The following is a 22,762-nucleotide window of genomic DNA, read 5'->3' as shown; positions in this document are numbered from 1 at the left end:
TGTATATGCAAGAATATGTCTGACTATGCAAGACCACCACTTTCTATATTTGAAATTTGGCAAAACAGTAAGATTTTAAAAGAGAATACATTTACCTATTGGATTAAACTCATGCATCCTCATGCCTGGGGGTAACTTCTTCTCCCCTATATGAATATTATCTATCTTCTGATCAGTTGTATTTGTTAATGTCACTTGCACAGATACCATACGATCACCAAAAATGCATGGCTGTCTTGAGAACTGATAATGAGCTGATAATCCTTTTCCAGTCATCCGATGAAGCATTTCATGCGTTTTTGTTGGCACAAATACTTGGGTAGTGACCTGTTAAGTACAAAACAACAGTTGGTGAACATTTTAAGAGAAGAACAGATAAAATTACAATTAAATGCTACAGTTCTCACACAGCTAGAATGCCTGCTTTCTAATCAGAATTTTGGCAAACCAGGCAAATGAAGGGATTTACCTATTATTGCATTTTAGTAGATCTGAGTTATCTTTAAAAGAGTCTAAAAGTAACATTCCATGGTGCTGAGAAATAGCAGCATTTTGTTGTACTTTCCCAATTTTTCTTTTGTATATCTCTTCAATATTTTAATTTTTATCCATTACATTATTCATTTTTAAAGTTACAGATAAAATAATGTTGTTTCTCTATTCTAAGCATCAAAACTCAAGACTGGCCCTAAATCTACCACAGGGCACAAAACTATAGATTCTCCTCTTGTTAAAACCCCAGAAACTTTCATCTAACAACTACACCGGTCAGATACTAAATCTACAGGTGTACAGAGCAGAGAAACGTTGTCACTTCTTTAATCATCCTCTTGCCACAAGCAATAAGAGAAATCTTAAGAATATTTGGGTCCTTTCTATCCTGAAGTAGCAGTGTGAAAGACATTCAGTGGATAAGAAAACTGCAAGAGATACTGCTGCTCTGGAGATCATGAGTTCGAGTGCAAAAGGAAGGAATATGCACAAAACAGCAGGAAAGTGATATATGTTCAGACAAACTTACTTGCTTTAGATTAAGAAATTGTATGAAAAGTAAAGCTATACAAACAGAACATGGAGGTAGAAAAGGCCAAATGCTGAACACATAAATCCTGTTTTAACAATTCGCTATAAGCTACTGAGTTTTAGGTGTTAATTTCTATGGTGAGTGTCCATTTTTTGTCTTACATTTATAGCCTCAACTGTGTAACTAAGTGAAAGAGACAGCTACAAATAAAATGATGTTTCAAGATGCTAAGTAGTTAAGAAGGAAAACTGGCTTTTATCTTGTCTTGCCTACAAAACTCCTACAGGGTGCTATGTTTTTCTTACTGCCACATTTAACACTGAGGTGCTAATCTGAAGACTTTTTGCACACTTCCAGCAATATGAGAAGCTGGTAAGAGCTGTGATTTACACCTACAACGTGACAGAGAAATGGGAGACAAAATGCATATCGCTAGAGAATTCTATTGAAAACCTTTAGAAGTTAGTGCATAACAAACTTGACCACACTGAGCACCAACTTCTAAACTGGAAAGCAAAGCTATAATACATTTCCCTTTAGATCAGCATCTGTAAAGATTAACCACTAAATGCTTAGAAGCATGGTCACTGCACTGACGAAAGCTAAAGAAAGCTACACAAGGAAGTCAGTGATTGTGTGTTCAGCAGTGGCTTTGAAAGGTGCATTATTTAGTTGGATTACACTGAATGACAAATAATTAAAGAAGAAAAAGGTAAAAAGGCTTTCCATTCATGTAAAGCCTTACAACTACATGACTATGATTAATATAAATCACTTAGTGATGTGACCAAGAAAAAAACATCTACAAAAATGTCCACATCTGGTTTAACTTTCCAATTTCAGATCCCTTCTCTATTACAAAAAAAAAAAAAACAACCCTTGTATGAGTTTTGTTATATACAATTAATTATCTACCAGCAAATTCTAGTGTAAAGGCTAAAAGACAGTTTCAGGATCCATCAAGTTGAAGATACTCCACAACCTTAGTGTTGACTCTCTTAATAAGTTATCAAGTTATTAATAAGTTTTAAGTAAATTGTCTCCACTCAGATAAAATGTGATGTGCTCAGGGACAACTTGTTTAGTTTTCCTTTGTCAGCAAAATAAAATTAATTAATAAAACTTAAGTTTCAAAAAGATGAATTGAGATTTTATTTGAAGTTAAGCTCATCCCTTGTCTTTAAACATGTAAATTAGATTGAATTGAACATGCAGAACTGTGAAGTTATTTCATAAAACTGCTCAGTCATTTTTCATTAAGAAGCTTAAGAAATAAACTCTATTCATGTTAAAACAAGTATTTTGAAGTGTCCTACTTCTATTTACATATAGCTTTTGAAATATTATTTATCAATAGGAGTGAAAGCATAAGAAGATAGTCAGAAGTCCAACATGTAGATATATATTCATATAGGTTGAGTAAAACTCCCTCAGCACATTCAAATTCTGACACAGAACAAGTTTTATCAAAACCTGATTGTGATTTTTCTCTGAGAATTTAATCTCAGCCTCTTACAGTACTGCTTCTCATACTTCATTCATAATTTCACCCATTTGAGGAAATTCACTTTTATGTTCAGTATTATACTATACAAACTGGAAGACGTGCAGAAGACAGCCAGAATAATAACCCATAGGACATTAATTTTCAGTTGCATTTAGTATGTCAGAACTAGAAATAAATAAAATGTGTCTTTTGAACAAAGGAATTTATTTCTGGAAAACTACTATTCTTTAGGCATTTTCATGACTGTGAGATGACAAAGGCTGATGTTACTGTATGGCAGGTTACTGAACAGCTGTATCAGTCTGGTAAACAGATTTTTTTTATTTTAAAATTTCAGTGCAAACAATTGCAATACTTACAGAAACCTATGTGACATGATACCCACAATCATTCTGGGGTTAAACTAACCTCCCAAAGAGTTAATAAAACAAGAAGCATCTAGTAACCATGAGATAATCTTCTACAAATCTTTCACAGCATATGTTTAAATAATAGAAGTCATTTGTGTACCTTTGGATGGTTTATGAAAATAACCAATCAATTCTGCAGACACAACATTATTTCTAAAGGAAATCTATGTGACTCATGATGCCTGCAGATACACAGAGACAAACCACACATATTTTATCAGTTTATTACAGTAAGCAAATAAGCGTGGAATGAGAGTGCACATAACTGTCTACTTAACGCTTACTGAAACATTTATAAGAGCTGTTATCTCCCTAATAACAGACAGACAGTGTGCAATTTTAGAGAGGAGAAAAGCTTCATATTTTTTAACACTTCACTAAAAAGTAACTGAAGAGTGTAAAATGAAAAATACTCTGTGCAGTTAGCTGGTAATGGACCATATTATCAACTCAAGTTAGATTTATAGGATACAAACTAGTCACTAATAGTTATTTTATGACATAGCATGTCTGCTTTTTTGGGTGAAGATTATTAAGATTAAACTTGCAAACTTTTTTTTTTTCTTTTAAAATATACAGCTGTAGGGACTCCACAGTGATGTCATATGATAAAATTACTGGTATGAACCAGACTGCCCCCCATGGTAACTGCAAATACTCAAAAATAATCCATAAAGATCATAAAGATCATCGCCAGTGAAAAGCCAGCAAACCCTTAGCACAGGAACATGCTTTTTTTTTTTGCCAGTTCAATAAGTCCTTAATAATTTTGCTCACATTACTACAAAAACTATTATTATTTAAAGTAAGAAGCACTATAGGGTTTATTAAACCTATTACATAAAATAGAGCTGGACAGACTTTCCTGTATGATGCATTTGTTCCTTACTTGAATAATGCTTTAATAATAAACATGGATTAAATTTTGACCCTGATTCCAAAATTTACTGATATTTGGATAAAACATATATTATTGGAAAAAATATTTTCTTCTAGAAATTACAGTAATTATGGAATGAAATTTAGAGGAATAGAACATAAGACAGTGGACTGAATCAACTAATCTAAGCAGCCACTCTTACTGCCCTCCTATTGGCAATATCCATGCCATAATCCAAGAATGCCACGCTGAGCTGTGAGAGCTGTATCCTCTCCTACACACGATAAAGGGCTATGCTCCAGTAACTTCCAAAGAGCTAAAAGAAGAATAGTTATCTCACAGCCCAGCCACATCTACATGATCTTTCAAATCAGAATAGTGTTCAAAAAACTACTTAGATACAGGTTTACAGTACAAGAAGAAAGATGTAAATCCAGGTAAGCAAAGGAAAGACAACTATTGGCAGTATATGTCAGCATATTTACAATCTTTTGCTCCATTACCAGTTACCTATTACTCATGGTCACATGGCAGTGTCTGCCCCATACAGCTCTTACAAAGATAATAATTCTTAAAAAAGATGCAAGAAAAAAAAAAAAGGGAGCAAGAAATTACCCTGCATTATCTGCATTACTTCACAAGGCCATAGGAAACCCCCAAAACAAAGCATACTTCAGTCTTGTTCATATGGCTTGCTAGGCAGCATCCTCATAAAGCGAGGGGGAGGCAGAACAAATAAAAACGCAATCAAGCAAGCTCATATTTTCTGTAATCTAGAGAAGTAACAGAATATTATGATTCCCCTTGGGTTAGTTTATATAGACCAGTAGGTTTTTGAGGACTTCACATCAAATTCATATCAAATCATATCAAATAAATACTTTGAATAACTTTCCCCAGAAGACTCACTCATCTGCTGTGTATCTACTAAACACATTCTAAAGTCACATATGCTATGAAGACCTTCAATTTCTGACACATTCTAACCCCTTTCTTTTTGCACTGTCACCAACTCTTAAGCTCTACACTTCCCTAAATTTTTAACAGCAGTGAGGCTAACTGAAAATTAATGCTCACATTTTTCAACCAGTATTAGCCAACAATTTCAGACAACTGAAAGTGAGTTCCAAAAATTCTTACTGAATTCCAACATTGTTTGAGTAATATTGCTGTCTATAAAAACTTGGAAGGAAATAAAAATTCAAAAATGTCTAAGTGACTCCTTCTAATCTTCTTTTACTCAGAGATCAATCTCAAACAGAAGAAGGTTTTTATCATAAATCTCATAGTTTGCCTCTAAGGCTGCGAAAATTCATCCTTTCTTCTGTTGCATTTTTTTTTTTTTTAGCTCCAATATTTATGTGGTCTTAACCAGGCCTAAAATTATCCTTTCAAAAAGCGTTAAGGTGAATTTGTGAATCTTCTGTAATATTAAATAGTCTCATTTTTCTAATAATTTTATATCCCTTGGATTTTTCATTGGTTCCCTTAAAATATAAAAAACTGCACAGATTTCCATTTAGTCTACATGAAGAAGTATTGTTCTTAGACTTTATTGAATTAATTCATAATATTAAGGAACTAGAATTAGGATTTAACCACAAACAGCAGAAAATTCATTCATCCCATATCAGATTTATCAAGACCTTTAAAACTGAGACTGTACTTAGACTGCAATTTATGTGTAACTGAGAGCCAGAGAAATAGGTTTAATTTTGCATCTATGATACAACTTGAAGCATTTAACTAAACCAATACATTGTTTCTTTACAGATTTGCCGTTTGCTGGACATAACATAGCACGTGAGTAATCCAGCTATAATCATGGACTCACAGAATGGCTTGGCTTGGAGGGGACCTTAAAGAGTTCTGTCTCCCAGCCATGGGCAGGGCACCCCCCACCAGCTCAGGCTGCCCAGCACCCCATCCAGCCAGTCCTTGGCTGCCCCCAGGGATGGGGCATCCACAACTTCTCTGGGCAGTCTGTGCCAGCACTCACCACTCTCTGAAAAAAGTATTTTCTCTTAACATTTAAGTTAAATATCTCTTTTAGGATAAAACCAATCCCCCTTGTCTTGTCACAGTCAGACCATGTATAAGTCAGTCTCCCTCCTGTTCATAAACTTCCCTCGTGTATTGGAAGGCCACCAATGAGGTCTTATCTGGTCATTCTTCATGTTGAACCAGCACAGCATGTCAGTAAAATCTTTTTAAAACACTCGTAAGAATGAATTTCAGTAGCAACAAAATGGGAATAATCTCACAGTCAAATCAGGATTAAAACAAACATCAAAGAAAGGGCCAAACTTTGTGTCCACAAGCCATAGTGCAAATTCACAAAGGCACGTTCTTCCTCATAGAAGAGGTACTGCAGTACTCTAAACTTGACAACAGCAATTATGTGCGGCAAGGAAAAGGCATTCTTCCAGTACACAAACAAATAATTTTCTTCAGGATAGTTATCTGACCCTTCTGCTGACCAGCTTCTGAAGTGGCAGCCTTACCTTTCATCCTAATTTTGAATTTGAAATAGTGGATGCTACAGATAGAGATTAATATACATTTCTCCACTGAGTCTAAATAACTTCAAAATACTTTTTATGAATGGCTTCTAACTTAGTATTTTGATTTTAGCAAACAGTCAGTATTCTTCAGCAAAACATTCTTTAGCACCAGTATGCAAAAACAAGCAGTTACCAGTTACCTTCTTACAGTAATATATAGTTTATATATAGATTAGATAAATGATCGAGTTATCATACATGTGTACATATGTTAGGATTAGGGTTTATGCATGTGTACACACATAAAAGGATTACAATTCCTACATATTGACCTCTTCCTTCAGAAGCATCTAGTTCAAACTACGCTCCAGAAACAGACCTCTCGTGTCAGGATAAGTGTATAATGTAAGTCGAAACTCTTACTACACACTACCACTTACAAGGGAAAAATCAGACTGTAAAACACCGTATTTCAAATCTAGCATAGGTATTTACAAATGCTGAAATATAAATTCCACCTTTGCTGGTTTTATATGAACATATGCTAATTTTGGTCACTATATGCTTGTTGAGGCATGCAGAATGTTGTTTTGGCTTCTATCAGGGTGATCTTAATGCATAGTAAACCACCTGCAGAGATAAAATTCCCAAATTAACACTGAAGTCAGTGGACATGACATCTGTTATCATTCTTTCAGTGCTCGTGTAGAATCTCTGCATGTGCTTGAGTGTACATGATGCTGATGTACAAATATTCCCTTCCTATTTCATTTTACATATTTTAACTGAAAAAAAAATCTATATAATGTAGTTTATGAACTTACAGTTTCTTGAGAATATTGCTGAAATACAGCTTTTCCATGCCTTTTTTTTTTTTTTTTTTTTTTTTTTTTTAACCTTGAGCTTCATTTTTTGTCCTTAAAAATTTTAAAAAATCATTTGTTACAGATTGCAGTTTGTCTGGAGTAATGGAGATTTATTTATAATAAGTCACCTCTTGTTTCTTTACTTAAATTCAAAAGTACACATCTCAGTGGGACTCAGAAACAAAATTCATGGCATCAGTTCAACAAATTTAAGAACATGGCTTTAATTATTAGCTGGGTCTGTGCAAAGTCCCTCAGCTGAATATGAAAGCCAAACTAGGCAGGCAGTTTTTACTAAAGTACTTCCAACATTACCTTGGTGCTAATAAGAAGAATTTCTGTTATTGTCACCTGCATCCTCCAAAGACTGCTTGTCACTCGAACATAGCAACAGGAAGACTGTGACAGTGAGCATTTACTAAAACTACTTCAGCTTTAAAGCAACTTTTAACACACATTTAACAATAGTTGAAATCTATGATTTATGTAGTAAGAATATATTTTAATCCTGCTGCTGTTACAAAGTTCCATCAATGAAAACAGTAGTGATCTCCGCACATTTTTCATTAAAACTTTCCAAGTTAATGTGATAGTAAAAATTTGAACACAAACCTTGTTTTACAGTATTGAATTCCTGAGCTCTACTGTTCAACTGAAAACACATTTTACACCTCTTACAAATGTAACTTTCAATAATCCTGCTGCCCCCTTTAAATCACGAACACAGATGTGAGAGACTAGAAACAGCAACTGACACTGCATGAAGCCATTTTAAAAAAAATTTCCAAAGCCAAGTGAGCAACGTTATCATTTTGCACATTTTTATCATTTGCACACCTAGCAACGCTATTTCAGGAAGATTTTTGAACTGCCCTTCTTTTAGTGTTAAGATACTAAGATACTGCAAACTATGAAGTTATTAGGAGAAGAGCATGCAAAAATAAGGTCTGTCACCAAAGTGAAATTTTAAAATCTTATCTCTGATGTTATGCTACTAAATCACAGCATTATTCAGTAGCCTTTTGAAGAGTCATCTTTCCTTCCAGTGTTCTCTGGATAGTGGCATAAAGCGACTGAAGTTAGAAAGTTAGAAATCTGTGGCACATCGCCTACCAGACTTTGAAGAAACAACCCTTATGAAGTTTCTGGGGCAGCTGGTATTAAGGGCATCCCACCTTCCCACATTTGTCAGGAGGAACTTTCAAAGTACGTTGAAATACCTTTGAATGCATATTGTTTAAAATATTATAACTCACAACACTATATTTCAACAACTGTAATAACTTGCCTTTCACTTACTTCGTATTGCAAGCCTAAGTTTCTAGGCAAGTTACATGGCAAGTAGCGTAATGGAAGAAATGATACCAACACCACTAACACTTCTAAAAAAGTTGAGTTAGCCCCGTGTGTATTTTTCCTTTCTGTGTCAAAATCCTTGGTTTTAATTTATTTTTAAAATTTGGGGACAAAATCTCATAGTTTGAGTATTAGGTTTTTAATTCCATGTGACGGTGGCTCTTCAAATAAAAATAACAAGATGGATTCTTACTTGCAGTAAGCAAAACTTGATTATTTGCTTTTGTTTTAACCATGCCAAGCTGAAAAAAATGATCACTAACAACTTCAGAAATGGAGACATATGTTAGTTATGAATCATTTACTCCTACTGTCACCTATTTTCAATAATCAGGTAATTCCAAGGTTTACAGACTCACAGAACATTTGTATTTACTTGGAACTCGATATTTCAAGTAATTTATAGGGGAAACTTTGATCCAGATCAGTGAAGTATTTTCTGGTGAAACCTTAGATACTGCTCTGAAATTCTGCTTTAAAGTGCAATCCAAGTTTTTGTTACACATTGGCCAATTATAATCAAGAAAAAGCAACTTACAGTTGCTTTGCAAATTACAGTTTTGTTGTATCATCCTTACATTTGAAATAATTAGTTGTTTTCACAAGTAGTAATTCATATACTTAGTAGAGCTTCAAGAACTCACCATATCAGCATAGCAGAATATGCCAAAGGTCTCTTGATGAGGATATTTTAAAATTAAAATGAGATCTTTGCAGTTTTTCAGTGTCCTTCATTGGTACAAAAGTACAAAACCTTCAAACTAAAATCAATCATACAAAAAACAAAAACCCATGCACAATCTGTAAATTTAAATGAAGAAAGCTTCTAGAAAATACATGCTACGATAGCATGAATCTTTGAGGGCAGAGAATATGTAATGCTGTGTTTTTATTATTTTCGAGGTAAGAGCTTAACATTTTTCTTCCTAATCTGATGAAGTCCTCCAAATGCCCACCATAGTCTTGCAGTACTATACTCTAGATGACAAATGCAGAAATCTTAACATCAGGAAATGCAGTTTTCTACTTTGTCCATTTTATATATAATATTGGAAAAACAAAAAATAAACACTATCATGTTAAACAGCTATCATTATCATATGGATGGGTTTAAAAAAACATTAATTTTCTTGCTGCATCTTAAATTAAAAAAAAAAAAGTGTATTAGGTAAATAGCTGCAATGAACTGACTGTTAATATTCGTTACACAAGCAAAATGGTACCAGCAGCCTTCTAGGCACTGTATAAATTCAAATTCTATTTCTATTCCAATACTGCTTTTGCAGTTAAACAAACTTTGTCATAGGATCATCATTTACAGTGACCCTCTGAAAATAAAGCGAACACTTATTAGCACATTTTCTGGCACGTCGTGTCTCTGTCACTAAACAATGTCTTAATTTTAAATTCCTGTTTAGAATTGCTGCTTTGACAACTACTGTCACTGTTCAAGGTCTGTAGGAAGCTTCAAACTGCATATTATCACCCATTGACAAACTCGACATTTTATGAAGAGCCCCTTCTCACACTGACTTATCCTCCTTACCCTGTGTAAACAAGTAACAATTCATTTTATAACCTTGACTTTAAAGTCCAGCCTTTCCAACCTCTTTTTTCTTCTTCCTAAACAAGTGACAAAGAACAAGGAAGCTGATTGAAGGGGTCCATTATGTATCAACTTAAAGAAAGGCAAAGTGATTGATGAAACTAGCAGTCACCTTCACTGCTAGCTACTGCACCTGTATCCTTTTTGTCAAATGACCTGAAAATCCTGCTGACAGTTTAACATTCACCACAAGGATACACTTGGTAGTACTGTAGTTTTGAATATTTTTATTTGCTCAGATTTTTTGGGGGACTTTCTTTAAGCTGGAAATAGAGAGTTAAGACAGTAGGAATTTTGTATTATTTCTATTTATCACGTTTATTCTAACAGTTCACTTGGCAAAACTATTAAATAATACTTGCCAGTAACGTGGCAAACCACAGCTGCTCTGCAGGTGTCACACTGTTAAAGAGTTTATATCACTTTCATCATATTTTAGTAAAATTTGCTAGCAGCAATAAATGAATCAGTTAATTTTCTAACTGAATAAGAAAACTAGTTTCCAAATTTTATAGGTTTTTAGCAAATATCATTTAGAAACAGTTATTATTTTCAGTCTTTAAATAATACCTGGCTATTTTAACCCAACTCTGGGCTAGCAGAATGATTAAAACTTTTCTGTAAGCTCCAAAAAGCTATATAAAATGTCAAGCCCAAAGCACTCTTATGCTACTGGAGCTAGTCCACTGTTCTCTCCATGAAATAAAAATTTAACTGGCAAAGTGACAACTGAGAGACAGAAATATTTCAAAAAAAAAAAAAAAAAAGGCAAAAAAAGCTGCTTTACTCTGTGGGACACAGCACCATTTCCTTTGGGCATTTATTACCTGTTAAAAACCAATCTTTTGGTGAGTGGCAGTTCAGGGTTTTTGAGAGCAAGCTGCAATATTTCTTCGGGTCTGCAGAGTCATAATTAAAGCTGAACTGAGTGGAATTGGAGAGGGAAGGTCAGCGAGGTGCCGTATGAGAGATGAGGCTGGGCTGATGGGCACCAAATGAACAAATTATGATGGGCCCCACTCAATGTGATGAGGTCAAATGCTTGTTTCTACCCACTGACAGTTCAATTTCCCTGAAATGTCTCTCGGTTCTCTATGAGCTAATTATGAATGAAAAGTTATCAACTGCCCACACCAAAAAGAGCTTTCTTGGAGCTTTTAATGTCAAAATATTGTTAGAAATGCATGCTGGCCCAGCTGTTTAGTCAAACAATACTTGAAATAATCTAAATACAAGTGTTACACTGTATACTTCTTACCTGCAGTGCAGACATAAACATCCCTCAATTCTTATTACATAAAACATACAAAAAAAATTTGATTAAGCACATCCCTATTAATCTTACATTTACTATCAAATGGTGCAGTGCATATGTTTTTGTATAAATAAGCAACATAACTTTCCAATATTAATATTTCCACACTAATATGCTGGATATTTAATTTTAAATTACCAATACTCCAGATGTATTTTAGTCAAACTCTGAAAATTACTGATAAAAATGCAGTTTTTCCATGGACTCCCAGTTTTCAGAATAGACTCCTAATTGCATTTGCGAATTGCATTTTGAAAATTCAAGCACATATGGTTGCACATATGTCCAAAATTTCAGATGTAAGTATGGAAAAAAACAGGTTATTACAGAAGATATATATTTGAAGTTAAAAGAAAACAGGTAAGTGAATCGAGTGGAGAGCAGGAGTATCTCATCTGCATACAGAGACTATTTCAAAGACCTCTTCTCAGAATTACCGGCTACACAAGTTATAGCTATCTAGAATCTAATGCTTCAGTTCAGAATGTTATCTGATTTCCATCTTTTCAGAGCTGTTTCTATTTGATGTGCTTATTTACACATCAGAAATTTTAAAGGGAAACTTCTAAGAAACAGACTTAAAACAGGAGATGAGAACTTTGCAATTTATTGTTACATTTATACATCTATTTGTTTCTTAAACACTGCACTAGATGAGACTGTGAAAGCATTAATTATACAAACTCTTAAGTTTTGTTAATTTCAAACACTAATGCAACTGCAGCACAAATGCAGTTACAATAAGATGTCAAAGAGATTGTATCTGTTACGTATTAATTTAGAAAGCTGTAATTAATTTTAAAAGTCAAAAACATGAAATGAGTTGGAGTAATATAAGGAAAAACTTTGAATGCAATGTTTTGTTTTCTAAAAATATGATTTAAATTTCATTCTAAAGAAAATGGCTACAATAGACAACTGTGAAAGAATAAACAGAAATAAACCTTCCATCACAGAGTTCAGAGCAGTCATCTACTATGTGAGCATGTCTAACAGCTACCACACAATAGTGAGAGTGAAGTTTCTCAGTACAGCACAGTATTAAATACATCTAAGTAGCAGTTGCTGCCACCGCAGCTGGAATACTATCTTATTATACACACCGTTAGTCGTGTGTTGCTGTAACAACAAAAAAATAACACGGCACAAAGTCTTCACGTTTAAGTACCACAATTAACAGAGAAACATTCATTACAGAACATTTTCAGGAAGTTGATTTTTTCTAATTCTTATTGTAATTGCATTGTTCTAATCCTGTATTATAAAGGCAGCTGCTTGCCTATCATTTGTACTTTCCTCGTTAATCCTGACTCAGTGAATTAACCTTTAATTACAGCCGTTAAAATTGAAATGAGCCTCTTGTCTGGCTGGGGCTGCCCCCTTCCAGTGCATGAGACTGATGAAAATTTTTAGGGTCAGTGAATATGTCCCATGTCATGTCTGATAGATGCTAAAGATGTGAGGAGGTAAATGTTACCTTAGAAAGATGTGGCTGAAATTTTTAAGTGCTAGCTTTTATTGACAAAATAAAACAAAAATACAGCTTAGATTATCTCTCTCTTCTGTCTGAGTTTCATAGCATCATAAATACACAGACAAATTATGTTATATACATCATCACTACATGTTTAAGGAATAACTTATGGAATCATCACCATTATGTATTATATGTGCTTGCTTTTAAAAACAGCACAAACTCTGTTTTCAGTAGTTCTGTCTTAAGGAACATGATATATATATTTTTGATGTTGGACAGAAAAATTACTTTGAATTCTCTCACAGATGTAATCATCCAACTCTCAAAAAAGTGAATTAGTTTTAAGAAACGTACTGACTTTTAATATAAAGCAAAACAAAAATTGAGTGTCTGTTTACGGTAATTTATCTAAGGAGTTCCTGTTTTGCATCACTGTCCCTCAATCCCAAGTTTGATTTCTATTTTATGCATAGGATTTTGATTTTCTAACTATGCTTACTTTACAGCTGTAGCGCTTTTCACTTTTAAGTACAAAATTTGAATGTTGCTTTAATCTTTGTCAGTCCAAGACAACAAAATAGTGAATAAATATGATAAATTAAATATGATGCACTACTCTTAACCAAAGACCTGGTTAATCACTATACACTTTATGTCACATATGTGCTTCTAACTAAGGATTCATTAGTACGTAAGCTACGAGATATGGTTTAGAGGCTTGTGGTAGCAATAGTAATAGGAGGATGGTTGGACTAGATGCTCTTGCAGGTTGTTTCCAGCCTTGCGATTCTGTGATTTCATTATTCTATGATAAACATAAAATATATGTTTACAGACATGCATACATATATTTGTGTGTGTGTACACACACACTCATGTATACATACATATATATTTAAAATTACAAGACCCCAATATGGAAAACATATAGTACTAAAATACACAGTAATCAAGTAAATCAATGAGATTATATGTAGTAATAATAAATATGCCTCCTAGACTGGGCACATTTTTATCTATGCCAGGGTGTCATATCAAGGTGTTGCTTCTGACTCAGAAGAAGGAAAGATAGATCCTATTTGAACTTTCAAATTAAATTCTCTAATTTATTTGAAAGAAAATAAGCAGAATGTTCATAATTATAGAGCTTGCTCAGTATTGATGCCTTTAATAAACCAAAGAGGGCTATAACTAAGGCTTGAACATTAATAAACATTACAAATGTTGATAAATGGATTTCTAATTAATTACTAAAGGTGAAATCACCCTTTAAAAGACTGCTGTAGGAGGGTTTTTATTTTAAATGAAGCTATCATTTAAAAAAATGTGTAGAAGTAATTTTTGGAAGGATGTTATAACTTTCAAATGTGTGATGTAATGGATGTATTATGTTACCATTTTAAGAATGTCTTTTACATTAAATTTTCATAAACATGGAAAAACAAATTTAAATATCTGGGAGGTCTGTTTTGCATTCCTTATCTGTCTTGTCAGTGTTTAACATCTGCTGATGAGCAGTTACATTCATTCGTAGCTCTCCAAGTGCTTTCCCAAGATAAGTAAGCATCATTATCCTCATTTTTCAGATGGAAAACCAAGAGACTGTGTTACTCCCACCAGGATAGACAGTATGTAGTAAGCCAGAAATAGAACTCATTTTCCGTGTGTAACACCCAGTTCTGTATCCAGTGGACCACACCATCTTCCTGCAAGCATCAGTCACACCTCATGAGCTGTGTAGCTAAATTTTGGGTGCACAAAGACAAAACTCTTTTTTTAACTCTTACATTTAAGACTATGCTTTTTCACTTGCTTCATAGTTGCAAATTTCTCAGACACCCTACTAACTTCTGGAATTTGTAGAATTTTTTTCAGTTGAGCTTTATGTTAGCTACAAAGCCTGTATAGCACAGAATAGGGAAAAATGCAGGAAACGCATATACTTTAAACTGTTCCACATGGAAGAAAACCCATCTTAAGGAATGAAGCTGGAGAGAGAGCTCCGCGTAATTCCACACACGCTGCTTGGTGTACAAGTGTGGTCAACAATGTGGAGAAGTTATAAGGATGCACAAGGATAGCACACACGCAGCAAACCTCACCACTGCTCCCTCAGCCTCCCACCCCCCTCCCACCAAACTTTCCCAATTGCAGCCATTATATAAAAAAGCAGGCTTCAGAGAAAATAAAGAGGAAACATTTAAGGTACAGGAAAAAACTCTCCTGTGGTAAGACATGAAAAAGTAGACATTTCCTACTACAAGCTGAAAAATAAGAGTGCAAATGCTATACTATTTAAAATAATACCACCGTAGGATACTATGGGTCTGTATTACTGTAAAAGATGTGGCTAACACTCAAAACTGATTTAAAAGTAACTTCTTTGCCCAACAAAAAAATTTGTTGATTCTAAGAAGGACTATATACATTTACAAAAATATAACAATATTTACTTAAAAAAACAACAGTAATTGCTCAAACTATCTCTGCAAACACAGGGATTATTAAGTATCTACTGAAACCATTGCACAGTCTGCTGCAATCACTAGTGATTGCACCACATCTCTTTCATGCTATTAAGAAGTTAATTCTGAGGACATAGACATTCCTGAGGTAAGAACCCGAGAAGAACTCTGACCAGAGTTTATTTATGAATTATAAATAGATGTAATTATACAATACTTAGAGCTAACAAAGCTTTGGAAAAATAAAACTCATGAAGTAGAGCACATGCCGGTAAACTACTTTGGAAGACGTACTGAAGGAATTAGCAAATTCTTATGCTTTTAGGTAGCTAACCTTGCCTTACAAACTGCATACCATACTATACTGACAATATAATCCATTATTATAATTCCTGTGTTCCCTCTGCTTCCAAGAAGAGATCCTTTACACTTGCTACAACACACTGAATTGAGAAAGTAACCCAAACTATAAGAACATTTTCCCCTGTAAATACTACTTCAGAAACTCAGGCATTAAAATGTCTTTCAAGGGGGGAATACCATACTGAAAATATCTCTATTTGTATTTGAAGGACTTAATATTTACTGTTTTTCAGGTAATTCCACAAACATACTAAATTTGAAATTAAATGTATTTATCACTTAGCTTGACAGGTCTGTAGCTCGACCTTGGCTTTTGTCAGAAACTATTATTTCTGCTCTACGCATCACCACTCTAAAGAAGTTCTCAAAATGGATCCTAGTCAAGAGTTCTTTAGAAGATTCAAGAGACAGAAAAAAGCATGAATTACTGCTCCCTTTCTGAACAGATTCTGTGGAGCTCTGAGTAACAGAAAATAAAAACATACTGTTGATAATATTATATTAACTTCTTTCAAACAAATACAGAGTATACTAAAGCAAAACAGTAAATAAAACAGTACCACTCCTACAACTATGCCACAATTCAGTATGCATAATAACTAATGAAAAGACTGAATTATTGCAGCAAATAAATTTTCTGCAAGTATCTCTTCACCACAAGATTTTTCCTCTCTTTCTGTTGTAAACTTTTCTTAACATTTGGCCTTGATTTTCTTCCCAGATTACACTGTGCTGGGGGGCAGGGAACATACCAGATCTTCTTTCAAATCCTCCTCATCTTGGCCTAGAATTCCCTTTTTGCCCTATCCAACTGCTGCTGCTGCTGCCAGAGTCATATCTAGCTGCAGTTCCCTAGTGCCTTTCAGAACTGTAGACATTTCTTGCTACCGAAGAAGTCCTCCCTCCTCCTCATTTTTTTCTGAAGCATACATAATTGCTAATACTAGCTCAGGGATATATATATATCTAGGGATGCAGTTTACTATCTGAAGCTATAATGCAAAAAGAGCAGGTGGTTTAGCTTCTTTTGTCATCAGCTGTGTGATTAGTAGGAACAGACAATCACTCCCTTCTTTTGCTTCTCTGATACTTTCCGTAGCTCTCCTCTTCCTCCCTTCACTGTTCCTGCTCACAGTATTATTTCTTGCAGTAGGTTATATTCCTCCCTGTCCTTATGTCATTCATGAGTTTTGATTTTTAATCTCTCTTCTCCTACTTTAAAAACTTCCATTTCAGGGACAATATCAATTTCTGCTGTTTTCCAAATCTGCTTTAAACTGACAGCATACAAAAGCCTCTCACTTCCATTTCTTAATTGGCACTTGTATTTTCACATATCTTGCAAGCCTTCGAGGACATTTCAGCATCTACAATTCAGCTGACTCCAAATGTATGAGTTCTGAGTGCATATCTGTAGAAGCCTCGGTAGAAGCCTCCAGTTACCTGGTTTGCTGTACCCATCTGAAGGTAAGACTGCAAGAGGACAGAAGCACAAACATGGATGTACTGTGCTTTGCATACAGTCTGAACAAAGTGATCCATAAATTACCAGAGAATTTCATTTTTCCTGGAACAAACTGTAACATGCATTCATATGTCTCTCTATGACAAGTAAATGTTTTATGTGTAAACAAGAATCATAAACACAAATGAGCTGTGCTACAAAGCATTAGGCTGTGTACTGCAATTCATATTCAAGATGCCTTTTTGTTGTTGTTTTTGTAGATTTAAAGTGACTCAGAGCATTTCTGTGAGACTGTTCTTATATTTATACTTTCTGTGATGTTAAGCAACTTCTAAGGAAGAACTTCACCAAAGGAGTGTACTGAGGGACACGGTCTGGTGGGAAATGTTGGACTGGATGATCTTGGAGGCCTTTTCCAGCCGTGGTAATTCTATGATTCTATGAACATGGAGTTACAAGTTTTCTAAAAGCTGTATCCAATTACAGTCCTGAATGATTTGAATAATAGACTGTCTGACATATTCCAAGATAAGTGACTGCTACATTTCTTCAATATTAGGGTCATATACTGTACTTATCTATTTTTACTCCATGATCTCCATTGCCTGGTAATAAATTAATTTCTCATTGTTGGTTTGGCATGTGCCCTACAGTTAAATTCATTTTCTCTCCAAATGAAGGAAGAAAAAGTTTTCTGAAGTGTGACAACTATTCTTATTTTAGAACAAGTGGCCACAGATTAAATTTAGAAAATTATTTTAAGAGGGACATTCCCACATAAAGTCTTAAAAGCTCTTTTTATATTTTCATTTTTAGAAAGTTACCTGATGGTGCAAAACAGCCTGACTGTAACTACATAACTACTTGCATGTAGGACTTTTTACATTGTACAGCTTTTAACCTTAGTGTTCAATTTTCCTTGTTTCCTAGAGCACAGAACACTTCAAAGGACCTCACATATACCTGCAAGTATTACCAATGGCAGTGACAGCTGAAAAACAGGAAATCACCATGCAGTAGCAACAACTAGTGCTGATATGACCAGCTGTTTCCAGAGCAGCAAGTATAAGCATATGTTCTTGATTCCTCACTGGTTATCAGTAGCACCAAGAAAAAAACATTTTGCATATTCAACTCTTTCATACAGAACTTCTTTCTACACTGCTGTGTAACACGTATGACAGTATTTCACATTTTCAGAATGTGTTAGACATGAATGACTATGCATCACGCAAAGTGACTGTCCAGTTTGTTACTGGCCCACCTGGAATTTAACTGCATCCCAATTTTCAGCCTTAAGTAAGGCTGATAGCCACCACATAACCTAGAAGTCTGTCTCATAAGCACCTTAAAGCCTGTAAATATAAGACTGAATCAGTAGATAAAACATTTTATTTCCTGAGTCAAATAATTTGTTACACATTCTCTACTTGAGAAATACGTAAGTAAATAACTTTAGGAATGCATTGCTCACAAACCCAACACAAAATACTTTAACAGCAGTTATTAAAGTAGCAGTGTAGGTTCTAGATGTCAGCCACATAAGAAACAAGGCTAGGCTAAAAGACGCTCATGCATATATGGTTCTTTCTTCTGGTCACTTCCACCAACTTTCACAAAGTTAATCACCCTGTGCAGCTGTTCCTTTTTGAATTTGACAAAAAATTTGAAAATTTGAATTGGACAAAAAAAAAATTAGAATAAAATTAAACAAACAACACAAGAATGCAAACTACTATTCTTTTCACCAACAGAGGAATGCCCTCCATGATTTGACTAACCTTAATTGCACCTATAATTTTGAGCTTCCCTAATGGAAAGTGCAACAAAGCAGAGTTCACTAACTGTATGAATCATGACACATACTGATATACCACTGATTGTAAACCTATACCCTTTGTATTTGCACCCATAGCTGTGATTTGCACACTCATGAAAAAAATAATTCCAAGTAGCAAAATGTCTTACTTGGAGACGTGTATAGCAAACAACCACAGAATTAATAACTGTGGTTTTTTATATAGCTTATTTTTGATAATGTATCAAGTAGATGATTTGAAAGATTTGTACAGTTTGTATGTGTAATTTGTAAATATAGATCTTCCCAAGGCAGAAGAAAAAAAAAAACAGATTAAAAAAGAAGTTTAAACTCCTCTTAGGCATTCTTCTTAAGCAACAGTTATCCATTTCTCTATATTACAGGAAGTATTTATTTCAGATCAAAAAGAACCTGCCAGACTTGCATGTAAACTAGAATTTCACAGGTGAAAGTACTTCTGAAAAGTAGCTTTGATGACTGCCTCAAAAATATGGTATGTTTAAATTAAGACACCTCCCTCCACTCTTATTTAAAGGATACTTACATCAATGACTGATGAACCTGACAGACTTAATCCTTCTAGATCTGCTGTTAAACTTGGGGACAAAACAGCTGCTGCAGGAACTGCCACAGGAGTTGTTACAGGGTAGACTAGAAGTAAAAAAGCAATTGTCACTTAATACAAAATAAAATAAAATATCGGGAAGGACAATGATCTGTTTTCATTAAGTTTAAAAAGTCCATACATCTTGACATAATTATTTTATGTTCATATGTTTCCTAATCACACAAGATTATTTTTTCCAGACATTTCAGCAATGACCAATAAAACATGAAAGAAGAATTAGAACATATTTTTTACATTCAACATATATTTCTTACTCTCTTTTACTTTCTATTTAATCCTTTCATCTGATCCATTCTGTGCAGCACATTTTTATTTATGAGGTATGTGCAAAGTATATATTAATGCAACACTAATATTTGATGCACATGTAGAAGTAAACATGAAGGTAGCACTAAAATGCATAGAAAAAAAGGAACACCAGCCCTACTCTACCTTTCCACAACTACATTTTAATCTGTTGTTTGAAATAGTTGTTTTTAATATCTGATTATTGTACCATAATGCATGATGTTGAACAAGACACAGTCATGGGTACTTGAAGAAGGAAGTAAGCCCACTTCAACAGAAGACAAGTCTAGACAGAAAATTCTCGAAAGAAATGTTTTACATCCCTGTACATTCCAAATTGTTAAACTGTTTCTTAGTTCCACAGTAAACAAAATCATGTATAATCATAATTTTGCATAAGAAAAGTTACTAGGTACTAGTTACTGGGTAATACTTTTGTACAAGAAATTTTTTTGCATACAAAAAATGAACAAATTCGACATTTAAAATGTCACTGAATTAACTCATTGAATTCATGCTATAGGAAAAAAATGAGACTTTAATCAAGATACTTACAGTCATCTAAATCTAAGAGAAACACATCTTGTTTATTTGGAGCTTTTCTGTCTTGTACTGTTTTTTCTTCTTTCTGTCAAAATAGATAAATATTTTATCTTTTACTATATCAGCAAAAGAATAGTCTTTAATACTTTTATAGTGGCAATGTGTACATCGACTGCTTAGAGCTTAGCATTTAAAGAATTCACCTTGTGAGAAAGAGTTCTATCTATAGATAAGCTGAACCCAAATTCCACATTTAAGCTGTATTTCACTCCTCTGAAGCCCATGTTTAGATTTAATTTTAATAACATCTGCTACTCAAGAAAGATCTGCTGACAAATCAGACCATTAGAGACAGAAACTTTTTTTTATGAGAAGTCATAAGAAAGACATTATTTGCACTTATCTAGGAGGGGGGAAACCTGTAAATACAGATCTAAATAAAAAAGTAGAATGTCATATTGCCCCTTCTGGCCTTTATTCAAAGACACCTCTTATGAGTTGCCAAAGCTTCTTCCAGCACTCAAGAAAGATATATCTATAGGTCCCTTCACAAGATAAGCAGATAGAATCACTTTCCTTGAATGTCATCATAGAACAAAATGACCTATCTTGCCAAAAAGTACATTCAATTTTTCTAGTCTCTCAGCTTCATAGTCAGTTGCAAGCTAATACCATGCCAAGATTTTTTTTAATTTTTATTTTTTAATTTTGGGAGAATGTACTTCTCAAGAATACACGAAGAAAGTGGGCTGATGTTCTCAGTATTTGAAGCCACTGATGTTAAATACTGTCAGGCTTGACATGGGACAAAATGACACTGCTCTTCATTTTCTTCCAGTGGAGCAGGCTGCCTGGAGAACATGTGGATATCCCATCCTTGGAGGTATCAAAGTCAGGTTGGATAGGGCCCTGGGCAGCCTGAGTTGGTGGGTGGCAGCCCTGCACATGGAAGGGGCTTGGAACTGCATGGTCTTTAAGGTCCTTTTGGGCCCAAATCCTTCTGTGATTCAAACAGAAATTCAAAGTATTCTCTGTGGTCATTACAAAAGTGCTTCAGGTATTCTATGAGGAGAATGCTCTTGTGGGCAGAGCACAATGGAAGCTTTTTATTATTAATTTTTAAATTTTTTATTATTAATTCTTTGATTTTTAAATCAACTGACTGAAATGTTCCTAATCACTACAGTATTTGAATGTTCTGCTATTGCTAGTTCATTTGATCTGTGACACTCCTCTAGACCAATGAAATCTTACAAAATATTTTTATCTTTCAATTCCTTTTATGTTTTGCCTTAGTTAGTGATTCTGCTGAAGAATCAGCATTTCTGAGTGCCAGGGCAGTCACAACCACAAGACTGCATTTTTTTTCTTCTGATGTGATTATTGGCAACTCATCTGGCTACTTCTTTTTTTCTTCTGTGAAATAAAGATAAACATTGTACTTCATAACTCTCAGGTGCTATCTGAATTATGTAATTATTTTTACTTGCATATAATTGAGTTATGAATTACTTCACATCAAAGAAGTCTTAGAAAAATTGAAATATACATATTTTGTTTACTGAAGACTGAAGTTAAGAAAGACATTCTGTGATACTAAGGCCTTTTAGCTTTGTTCTTTGTTTTACCATCCTGAAGTAGTTTCTAAGTATCTATTACAAAGCTCAATATGTAGATTTGCAATACACATTTCTTTTCTGGACTTCTATTACTTTGAATCTACAGTGTAATTCATCTTCAGAAATTGAAAAAAATCCATCAAAGATAATTTCTTATCCTTCAAAATAAAATAAAATAAAATCCTCTTAAGATACAAGTACAGATACATTACATCAAGGTAATACATGGGAAGAAAAATGCCCACTGCACACATTATCAGAATATTAGAAGATTAGATCTGTAAATACAGATCTAAGTAAAAAAGTAGAATGTCATATTGCCCCTTCTGGCCTCCATTCAAAGATACTTCTTGTGAGTTGCCAAAGCTTCTTCCAGTACTCAGAATACTGTACATAAGTACAATTAGTTTACAATTGGTGAAAAAAAAAGAAAAACACAGAAAAACCCACCAAAAAAACCCCAACAAATCAACAAAACAATGACGTCAACAACACAACCCTGCCATCTGGAAATATGAAATTAGAAGCAAAGTAAATCAATATAAAGCTAATATTAAAGTATGATTAAGTGTTATTTTCTACTTCAATCAAGTGTGTCAAGCTTGAACACATACAGAGGTACTAAAA

At 34.2% G+C, this 22,762-nt stretch overlaps 1 protein-coding gene across 2 annotated transcripts in view; it reads right to left on the bottom strand.

The window, feature by feature from the left end:
• AP3B1 (adaptor related protein complex 3 subunit beta 1) overlaps positions 1–22,762 on the bottom strand; it is a 159,957-nt gene that overhangs the window by 29,121 nt on the left and 108,074 nt on the right. For both annotated transcript variants that reach the window (XM_048932545.1, XM_048932544.1), the window contains exons 21-23: positions 20,529–20,601; positions 19,602–19,708; positions 96–327 (exon numbers count right to left, since the gene is read on the bottom strand). In XM_048932545.1, the coding sequence (XP_048788502.1) occupies positions 96–327; positions 19,602–19,708; positions 20,529–20,601 (412 nt within the window). The remainder of the gene's footprint in view (positions 1–95; positions 328–19,601; positions 19,709–20,528; positions 20,602–22,762) is intronic.

This window comes from Lagopus muta, chromosome Z (genome assembly GCF_023343835.1).
Source record: "Lagopus muta isolate bLagMut1 chromosome Z, bLagMut1 primary, whole genome shotgun sequence".
Lineage (NCBI taxonomy): Eukaryota > Metazoa > Chordata > Aves > Galliformes > Phasianidae > Lagopus > Lagopus muta.
This window is presented reverse-complemented; position numbering and strand designations above follow the sequence as displayed.